General features: G+C 44.5%; 2 protein-coding genes across 2 annotated transcripts; one reads left to right on the top strand and one right to left on the bottom strand.

The window, feature by feature from the left end:
• The first annotated feature begins 1,265 nt into the window (after positions 1–1,265).
• LOC129602169 (uncharacterized protein F54H12.2-like) lies at positions 1,266–2,602 on the top strand. The gene is made up of 2 exons (XM_055501139.1): positions 1,266–2,113; positions 2,173–2,602. The coding sequence occupies exons 1-2, from the start codon at positions 1,266–1,268 to the stop codon at positions 2,600–2,602; spliced, it is 1,278 nt and encodes a 425-aa protein (XP_055357114.1).
• A 3,441-nt stretch (positions 2,603–6,043) lies between these two features.
• Positions 6,044–7,242, bottom strand: LOC129602170 (uncharacterized). Its single transcript, XM_055501140.1, has 4 exons — positions 7,182–7,242; positions 6,448–6,880; positions 6,170–6,373; positions 6,044–6,116 (listed from the first exon to the last, which is right to left on the bottom strand). Exons 1-4 carry the CDS (start codon positions 7,240–7,242, stop codon positions 6,044–6,046), a joined length of 771 nt encoding a protein of 256 aa, XP_055357115.1.
• Between the last annotated feature and the right edge of the window lie 3,491 nt (positions 7,243–10,733).

A 10,733-nucleotide genomic window follows, 5' to 3' on the forward strand; every position in this document is an offset into this window, starting at 1 on the left:
GGAAAATGGGAAATGGCCCTTGTCGAACTACAGTACCTCAATTCCTTTTTCACTCTTCCCGTCGAGCAGAACATTGAAGTGCACATCGTTAAAGAATTCAGACTGAAAAAAGATGAAGCAAACTTTTTGGAATCTGCGGACCAAGTTGTGCATACCGACGAGATTACCATCCCTCCTGGAAATTACAAGGATGCCGATTTGCTATTAAAAACCATCAATTCATTGGTACCCAAAGTTGGATCGTACATGGTGGACGAAACGGTGCACGTTGATAAGAGCGCCTTGACTGCCGACAGAGCCTTCACCGTTCAATTGTTGACCGCCACCAATCATCGGGTCCGACTGAATATTGGTAACGATCGGGTTTCTATTGTCTTTCCTCCCTCGTCGACTGTCCTACAGAAAATGCTGGGATTTGAACATAATGTACTAAAACCGGATGTACCAATGGAAAGTAACAGCAATGGAATGACCGGTCCGTTTCCCTTTGAAACGAAAAACGTCAGTATCCAATACCTGTCATTTCTGGCCAAGCCCCCGAATCCAAAGCTGACCAGCTTCATTTCGAACGAGCGACCGACCGTCAATCTACTGGGAAATCAAAGCCTGTTTGTCTACAGTGATGTGGCCGACTACAGCTTGATTGGCGATACCGCAGCGCAGTTTTTACGTTCCGTGCCTATTAGAGGAGAAGTCAATCAAATTGTGGAGGCCAGATTCGACATTCCCCACTACGTCCCTGTATTACGACAACATTTCGAAACCATAAAGCTGACCATTGCCAACGATCTGGGAGACGACGCCAAGTTCCAAACGGAAAGTCCCTTGTGAAACTGCATTTCCGACCACAACGACTATACTAAGATGCCTCTGGTGGAGTACGTGCCGGATCCCCGGCGATACGAGAACGTCTTTTTGAGTCAGACCGGTGGTAGCGCACTGATTCGGTACCGAGGGACTCTACAAAATGGGTCTGGCTTCCCTCAGATTTTGAAAAATCTGTTTGCTAAGCTATCAGGATTTGTTCAACCAATATTACGGAAAGCCGCACCCCATGCCAAAGCTGCTCTGGAGGCGGCTACACCTCACCTGCAAGAAGCTGCTACCGGGGCTATTAAAGAGGTAGCCGCACGTGCCGGAACAGCCATAGAAAAGCGTTTTGCTTCCCAGGAAGGAGACGGTGTTCGAAAAAAGCGACGAGTTCAACGCAAAGTTGTTCGAGTGAAACGTATTCCCCCTACCAACATCCCCGATTTCTTCTAAAAATGGCCATGCTGATGATGGAAAATTCTGAACCGGCCATGCAATTGGAGAACCAGCTCTTTGCATTACCGGCCACTTTAACGGATCGATGGCGCACGGAACACGAAAAACTTAACCCCACTACCGTCTTGACAGACAACGGATCCGCCGGCGATATCAACTTTTTCATTCCGCCCAGCACGTCCGGACTACTTAGTTTGGCAGATATGATCCTGGAATTAGAAGTGGGCATTAAAGTCCGTAAATCCACAGGTGAATGGGAACTGATTACAACGGCTGATGGTGTGGCACCGGTCAACAACATTCTGCACTCATTGTTCTCTTCATGCCATGTGACGGTGGCCAACCGGTTGATCTCGGATGCTGCCACGTTTTATCCGTACCGCGCTTACCTGGAATCTTTGCTGTCACACTCCCTTGATGCCCAACAAAGCCAACTGACATCCGCCGGTTTCTATTACGACTCTCCGGGTTCCTTCAACAGTGAAATTGCAAACAATGGTGAAAAAAATCGAACGGCGTTATTTAATACTGGACAGTACGTACAGCTATCTGGCAAACTATTCTCGGACCTATTTGACCAAAGCAAGCCGCTGTGCACCGGTGTACCCGTCAACATTCGCCTAGTAGTTAGTCGACCGGAGTTTGCCTTACGTGTATGGGACACGGATACCACCAAGACATTTAAACCGTTTATACGTAACGCGCGTCTGTCGGTTCGCCGATACATTCCGTCTCCGGACTTTCTGACCGCCGTGGCCGGAGAACTCCTGAAAAAAACAGTCAAGTACCATATCGAACGAGTGGTGATGCGTGTGTCGGACATTCCCAACGAACCCAAAGCACCGTGGTCAGCAATTTGCAGATTGGACAAATCCCTAAGGTGGTCTTCATTGGCTTTGTGGACAGCGAAGACTTTCACGGATCGCAAAAGAAAAATCCTTTCAATTTTCAGCACTTCAATATTACACAAATCAGCGTCGAAGTGGACGGCCAGAGTTATCCAACCAAACCGTACACTGCCGATTTCGACCGCAAGTTGTCTCTGGAGTGCTACGACGGGTTGTTGGACACTTTGGGACATCGTCCCAGCTTGCAAGGCGGCCTACCGTTCAACCGGACCCAATATAACGACGGATATACCATTTTCGGTTTTGACCTGACTCCAGGACATACCGGACGCGGACCACTGACGCTAATCAAACAGGGAAACCTTAGTGTTTCTGTGTCTTTCGGGAAACCACTGAAAAGCACCATTATGATGGTGTGTATGCTGGTCTACGACAGCATTATTGAAATTAACCAGCACCGTCAACTGATCGCGGACTTTACAACATGAATACACAAGAAATTACCTCGGCACTCCATGGAAATTCTCACACCACTGCGGTGTTTCGTGGGATCTACGCCAGCAATCAAGTTCCATCGACCCTGGCACCATTTCCGGGAGCGTGTGTGGTGAATACCGATCCAGCTGACCAAGAAGGCGAGCACTGGATCGCCCTGTACCAGGAACAACCCGGTAAAATGGAGGTATTTGACTCTTACGGAAAAGCACTGGAGAGCTACTCACAGTATTTTCAACCACTGGTGGTAGCCAATGAAATCACTCTACAAAATGAACAGTTTCAGTCTGAATTTAGCACTGTTTGTGGACAATACTGTTTGTTTTTTATTCTACGACGTTGTAGTGGTGAATCGTACACTAATATTGTGCATTTGTTTACGGATAGCCGAATAAGCAACGACAAAATGGTGTGTCAGTATGTTAATTCTTTTTTCGACATCAATACAACCATGGTGGACGGAGCTTTGCTCCGACAGATGTGCAAACGTTTATTAAAATGAAAATTAAAACAACGAGCGTTTTTTTCGTTTGTCGTACAAGTAAATAAAACAGCAGGAAATCAGCAATTATTAGCGGTAATAACTCCACCCACATTCTCACGAAGCTGATCCTCGTGTTTCTTCAAAAATCCAGCCACGTCCAGGTCCAGAGCTTGCTCAACACTGAGCTTATCCAGTCCGAACAGTATGCCATGCACCATACGCAATTCCAACAGTCGCTCCACAGCACCGTTCCATTCACCGTCTGATGGTCGATAGTTTTCTTCGTGACATTGATTAATAGTACCATCATCCAGCTGCTTGACTAATGGCGCCAAAGCCTCAGCAACGTTCTCGCACAGCATAGGGTACTCTAGTCCTTCTTTGACCGGCTCGTGGATCCCTTGTTCCTTCTGGATTTTCACCATGTCTTTGAACAGCTGCAGGTCTTTCATGAGGTCCTTCAACCCCTCATAGCAGCGTTCACCAAAAGAAACACCGTAGCGGGTGGGGATCATATCCTCTCCCTTTACTTCAAAACGTCGAATGGTCGCTACGTTGGTGCCATTGAAACGACTCCAACCAAAATACATGCTGCTGTCCAAAAGGTACAACGGGGTCAGCCGACCGGTTTCAGCGGCACTAGCACGGGCCGTTTCATCCATGTCAGCTTTCTCAGTCAGCATGAGCGCGGCCAAACGAAGAAAACCGATCTTGGACAGTGAAACGTTCTTCCCGTAGCTGGCTTTCCAGGAATTGTCCGGTTGCTCCTTCCATTCACCGAAAACCACACGAATCGTACTGATCTTCCCGTCGTCGCTAGGTCCCACATACACGAACTTGTCGTTTCCCAAGCGGTAGACCGGCTTTCCCAGTTGTGCAAAAACAAACCGCGGGTGCGTAGATATCGTGCCCGGTAAACTGTTGGGCTTGCTCTTCTTAACTTCCGGCTTTCCACCCTCCTCTTGACTTTTTCGTTTGGCTTTGGTCGCAGCGGTCTGCGGTCGTTTAGGTACAAACAGGTCCATAAATTCCATGGTGATGTAGAATAAAATTCAACAAGAGGTAAACAGAACAACTTGTTAAGAACCTGTCAGTTACGTTTGCTTTTTATAGCGCTCTTCAATTCACTTAGTGGATTATCAATATCGGTGATCTTTAGTGCACGGATCACCGTTGTTGGTGATCCCGCAAAGTACATGGATCACTGAACTCGATGATCTCGTGTACGATAGGGATCACTGAACTCGGTGATAACTTGTACGATAGGGATCACTGAACTCGGTGATCCCTTGTACGATAGGGATCACTGAACTCGGTGATCCCTTGTACGATAGGGATCACTGAACTCGGTGATCCTTGTACGATAGGGATCACTGAACTCGGTGATAACTTGTACGATATGGATCACCGACTTGAGTGATCCTCTTCCTAGTACAAATACGCGGTTTTCAGTACATAAACTTACTAGACTCTAACCACAGCATTGTGCGTTATCAGTTAACTGGAATTTTGAATAGTACTCCGGTAGACGAAATGGCAGTACCATGCATACTGGATACCGATTGGTTCGTTATCAATGAAACCAAGTACATCAAACAGCTGGCTTTCTACTGCCCGGACAAAGATGAACAAAACCTTTACACTTTCTCGCTTCCACGATTTGCCAGCAAGCACATCCCCGCGCTGAAAAGTCAAGCTCGACACTCGCACGGGCTCTTGTGGCATACAGAAGGAGAGTACCGACACAATCAGGTAACATGTGCCTTGGAGGACATTTTTCAAAGAATCGGACGACCCAGTCAAGTGAGGTTTTTTGCCAAAGGCCTTGAGAAGTGCCGACTGCTTGAGCAGTTTCTACCGGAAGTGAGAAACCTCGAATCCCTGGGCTGCCCACCATATCATAAACTCACCTCGCTCCCTGTGTCGACCCTCCGCAAAGCTGTGCGGTTCGCCTTGTGGTATCACTGTGATGCCCAGAATCACCAATGTTGTTGCCGTTGCGGACTTAAACACTACCCTGGATCTTTGGAAAATTGAAAAACTTCTACCAATGGCGCAGTATATCCCTCAACGGTTTTCTGGACTACTGATTCGTGTTCTCCAACCGGTCAAAGCACACTAAGTATATCGCAATGGCAAAATCACTGTAAATGGAGGGCGATCCGAAGAACAAGCGAAGGAAATACTGGAGTTGTTTGTTGGAATGCTAAGGAGGATCGGATTTCCATGCGCTATTACCGGGTATCGAATTGTTAATATTGTAGCTAACCACACATTTACTGATCGTGTTCATATAGAAAAATTTAGCCAGTACTTTAAACTTGAGTATACACCGGAATTGTTTAGCGGTCTTGCCGTTAAGCTTTGTGTTGGTCGTGCTGTTTTGTTTCCATCTGGTAAATGTAACTTTCTAGGTTTGAAGTCTTATACTGATTTGTCAGCTGCTGTGGAACAGATTGAAACCATGATCAAAAAGTTTAATAAATTCATAACAACTTGAAACCGTACGGAAGTGTATTGTACTCACTATCCACAATACGACGTTTGTCATACGTCACTTGAAACCGTTTTTCATGCTAGCGCTACAAATTGTTAAATCCTTCACGCGCTTCAGAATGTCGGGATACTGTATATCAACTGTATCACGGTTCTCCAACATTTCCAGCATTTTACTAAAATTAATTTGCTCACTAGTTTGGCCATTCAAAGTGAATCCTTTCACTTTCACCACAGTATCGCCATCATTAGTGACGTACGCGTAAGTTTTGGCTCCCAAACTGATGAACTGCACGATATGCTGTCCTGGTTTTAATTCATTGGTAAGATCGCCAAGGAAGCAGCCCGTTGGGGTCAACCAATCCGGGTTTTGTCACAAAGAAAATGGAATCTGTATTTTAAAAAAGCAGAATAAAAAAGCGGATTACAAAACCATAGTTATATTGTACCTGTATCAGTACAGCAACCGATCCCCGACCATGTCCATAAATTTGTACAAATGGAGTCGTGCCCAGCATGTTGTTAACCTGTAAATTGCACCCAATGGTAAACCAAAACAAATAAAAGTATTAATTCTTACGCCGCTAAGATGACATTGGTGTTCGGATTACGATCCACGAAACCGCTTTCTTTGGTGTATGTCAACTGCACCACATCCTCCGAGAACATGTCCCAAGAATGCACGTGATACTTTCCAGACAACAACATGTCGTAAAACTTTTCCGGTTCGGTTATATAGGCAGTGCTGAGTTTGTTTTCTTGCATTCCCAGACGTCCCCAGAAACTATAAAAAGGAAAGATAATGTAATACTTGTAAATTTTCATAATCTGATGCCTGTGTATTTTGTATAAACTAACCTGTTTAAACACAGTTTCGATAGTGAACGCAGTCCAGCATTTGGAGTGATTTTATCATAATCTAGTTCAACCTTCTCATGTTGTTTAAAATCCTGAATGTATTGATGTTTTTCATCTTCAGTGTGGACGTGAGCAGGCCAACCGCTTGCTTCCGTTTTGATCTTCAAAAACTTGTTGATATACTCTTCAAAAAGACGGTCTTCGTACTGCTCGAAATGCCAGACTTCGTGAATCTTTTCGACCACATATCCGCGCTTCACAGCTTCGTTTATTTCCGGTGTACACCAGGCTCCCGTTAAAGCGCGCTCTTCATCGGTGTGCTCACACTTGGTGTTTTGGTACTTGTCCACACATGTCCGGCACAAAGGAAAGGTTAACTTACCACCCGAGCGATATGGTAGTACTGGCAATTTCAAGTCCCCAGGTGGAAGCACTTGACACGCAGGCAATACCAAATAATTTCCAATATCTTTAAAATCTTTTGTAATTATTGTGGGGTGACCAAGGTATCGTTTGTTTTGTTGACGTACGGGTATTCGCTGTTGACATCATAATAACTTATCGTTTCGTCACCGGATATCTGGTGGAAAAGCTTGACGGCATTTGTACGACCACCGTAGAATGCATCTCGTGGATCCAGAGGAGCAATAAACGAAAGTTTTGAACAAACGATCGCAGTTCGGGATCCGACTTTATCTGATCTGCAAATTCATGTTCCCATATGGTGGTCACACCGTATCCCTGGCTGCGGATATACTTCTCCCGTTCCAGGGTTTCGTTGTATATTTCCGACATTGGAATGTTCCGGAAAGGGTGTATGGTTCCAGGAGCTTCACACTGAGGGCACCCGTGGTACCAACAGCCGTAAAATTCGTAAACGTGATTGATATCTGCGGTAACCGTCAACAAAGAACGGTCCAATCTGGTGTTCAGATCCATTCAAAGCCGATTCCAAAGCGCATTCTTTTCTTTTTCTATCCACGCTAACCATTTCTTGGCGATTTCTGATTGGTTCCGGTTTTTCGCATGTAAACGTTGCGGAAGGAGACCGATTTGTTGTGGTTTAAGAATAAAAGACTTCCAATACCGATTACATACACCAGCAATCGTCATAGCCGAGACAAAAGGACACAATCCGTTGCTGATTTCTTGAATAGACGGCGGAACTGCTGACAGCACATGCGTAGTACCGTCACATCCATGCGACAATACTCTTCAATCTCTTTCCGGAAGTCGAAAAGGTAATCTTTTTCTTTCGCTTCCGTAGCATACCAAGACATGAATGACTCCTTCGCCTTCCTGTTCATGCATGAAAACCCGTACTCTTCCGGCTCCGGAAAAGGAAGAACCTTTGTCCCAATTTTCTTTACGATTAAACCGATGAGGAAATGTGCCCTTCCAATGTCACGAATGCCGAAGGTTGCCGGCCATTTTGCAAGGCTTTGGATTAGTTGAAGCTGTCCCGAAAGCATATATTGAATCTGACACATCCAGTTGAAGTATCTTTCCACCGTTCATAATAACTTTGGACTATTCCGTTTTCCAGTAACCAACGCAAAATAAAATACCCATCAAATCCCTATAAAGCGAATATTATGTAACCATAATCTTTACGGAGCAATGGTTTTACCTTGAAATTATGGGCAATAATGTAGTGATCTCTGTGTCGCTCATTAAATAAAAAAACGAGCACAGCTGGTCAGTAACGTTACCACCGAAAGGTGTGCCTTCCTCCGGAAAAATCCATTCATGCCCTTCATCGTCCTGACAACCTAAAAGATCCAGAATTAAATGGTTGCTTTGTTTTATTGAACCAACCTTACCGCAAGATTAGGCACAAGTTCACGATTTTCTGACACATAAGTCTCCAAATCAAAATACAGAAAGCTGGCATTCCTGTGCTCTTCCAGGTCCTCCTCGGTCACTTTGTGAGGCTTGATGAAACATTTATGAGAATCGGGCAATTCGTGGTTTTGCATGTTTGACAGTATACTCTCCGCATTGATGCTGACTAACACCTTCCGATTTCTGTTTGATACCACACGGAAGCATTGCTGGCACTTAAAACTGACTGACAAATACTTTTCCGTTGTTTCTGTGGGAGTAGATGCGACCTTATGCTCGGTAAAACAACCGGAACCAAAAATTTACGATGGCAATCCTGGCATTCGATGACGTTTCCTTTTGTCCGCCTCGCAATCGTTGCGCAAACACGAGTGGCAAATTGATTCACAACGATGATCTGCTTTTTTCATTGTAACCTTTGTTGCATGCGTAACACCAATAATTTCTTTGAAAAAGCTGGCAGCGAATTGAGCAAGTCAAAATGATGGTCATGATGCAGCAAGACTATGCGTTTGCTCTGTTTGGGTCCGCTGTACACGATGTTGGCGTGATCTACACTCACAATAATAATCTGGTATTCGGCAAGTGCTTGCTGGAAAATGGGACATCCGCTATTGTGTACTCTCTTTCGTCCAGTCCTGCATTCTTTATCAACGCTTTTGCTTCTTTCTGATTGAAGCTTTCCGCGCCTAATCCTTCGACACTTCTGCTTATCACCGTCCGCATAGGCCATTCCGACAACTAAAGTTTTATGAGACAAATATCAGCATTTGTTATCAAAATGACGGACTTCATTTCTGAAGCTCTTTTAGTATTATGGGAACGTCGCGGACACAGCTGCCTCTGGGAATGTCTGTGTTGCATAGTACTTCAAAGTGTTTGTCCATGCTGAATTGCTCTTCGTAAGAGTTGAGCACCCTTGCTACTTCCGCCATCCATCGTCGCACAGTAAGTTGCGATCTTTGTATCGGTGGTGTCCAAATTGGGTAGTTCAGAGATTTTGAATCGATTCACTCGTACCATCTCTTCAGGGCGTACACCTTCTAACACATAGTCCAAAACGTGTTGCAATATCAACGTCAGAGCCATCGGAACTATCGCAAAAGGAAGGGTTTCCAAATCAAAGCCTAAAAGATTACCTTACAATTTGCAAGTAATCTCAGACCTGTTCCAAATATTTGAAAAATGTAGCTGCGGTTTACCTTGACTGAAAAACATTTGGAATGCAAACCAAATTTTTTCCAAATTTTGAGCCGGCTTCTTCGATGTGGATATGATCAGTAATGTTTTCGAGGGCGACATCCGCTGAATCTGCAAATTCTTTTCTTATCTTCAGCTCAGTGTCTTCAACGTATAAGCGTTCAACAATATAATCAAAACAAATGCAAGGATTTGAAAAATAAATCTATTTTTAAAATGATCGGGCTGCTAAAGGTTATTTTTCAGAAATTTACCTATTTCCGTATTCGTTTGGTCATTTGATGTTGCTGGTTCTTCCTGTTGTCGCTTCGAGGCTTCTGGTTCATCTTCCGCTGTCGCTTCCTCGAAAAGTCCATAATGCAATAATAGCGATCCGATTTGCAAAAATATACACCTGTGCGATTAATGTGCCAGAAATTCTCTTAGAATGTGGCAGAATAAGTTCAGACTGAAATTCATTATAAAAATCTACCTCCTTTATATACCCAGAGGGATCACCGATCTCGATCATCTTACGTATATACTGTTGCTACGGTGTCGTACGTACACGGTTATGTGTTATGTTAGAGAGATCACCGAACTCGGTGATCCATCCAAAATCCAGTGATCCCTCATACTGTTGCTACGGTGTTGTACGTACGTGATTGACCGCTGCACTCACATGGATCACCGATTCCGATAATCCCATACTTGCAAGGGTCATCAAAACCAGGAAGGATTACCAATAACAGTGATCCGTGTCGTACATGGGATCACTGAACTCGGTGATCCGCGTTGTACAAGGGATCACTGAACTCGGTGATCCATGTCGTACAAGGGATCACTGAAATCGGTGATCCATGTCGCACAAGTGAAAAAAATAGGGAAACCAAGATTGAACAGTGGTCGTGGTCGTTCGGCACATGTGTCACCGCAATAGCATACTTACCCAACCACAGATCAAGCTTCCTGTTTTTCCTTTTTTGTTTTTTGTCACTCAAAAAGTAAAGGTAATGCACTAATCAGTATGTCATTTTCACAATGCCATCTAACGAAACGATATTTAGTCTGCAATTTCATGACATATTTTCACAAAATCACATATTAAAAACATACCATTCGTTAAAATTCACCCCGGTCAAAAAACACACCGTTAATTATCTCCTAGGGCAGAAACACACAGACCGTTAATTATCCCCTAGGGTCTAAAATTTGGACCCCCCGGATAAAAAAAACTGGTTCAGAACCATCGGGATACTACT

This window comes from Paramacrobiotus metropolitanus, unplaced genomic scaffold, assembly GCF_019649055.1.
Source record: "Paramacrobiotus metropolitanus isolate TYO unplaced genomic scaffold, Prichtersi_v1.0 Parri_scaffold0000351, whole genome shotgun sequence".
Lineage (NCBI taxonomy): Eukaryota > Metazoa > Tardigrada > Eutardigrada > Parachela > Macrobiotidae > Paramacrobiotus > Paramacrobiotus metropolitanus.

What these genes read in the sequence shown, in the direction of transcription:
- LOC129602170 (XM_055501140.1), bottom strand. Translation starts at nt 7,242, where the DNA reads ATGTCGGAAATATACAACGAAACCCTGGAACGGGAGAAGTATATCCGC. An exon ending in TCGAAACTGTGTTTAAACAG is followed by an intron (nt 6,374 to 6,447) that starts GTTAGTTTATAC and finishes TCCTTTTTATAG; the next exon opens with TTTCTGGGGACGTCTGGGAA. An exon ending in ACCAATGTCATCTTAGCGGC is followed by an intron (nt 6,117 to 6,169) that starts GTAAGAATTAAT and finishes TGCAATTTACAG; the next exon opens with GTTAACAACATGCTGGGCAC.
- LOC129602169 (XM_055501139.1), top strand. Translation starts at nt 1,266, where the DNA reads ATGGCCATGCTGATGATGGAAAATTCTGAACCGGCCATGCAATTGGAG. An exon ending in AACGAACCCAAAGCACCGTG is followed by an intron (nt 2,114 to 2,172) that starts GTCAGCAATTTG and finishes CTTTGTGGACAG; the next exon opens with CGAAGACTTTCACGGATCGC.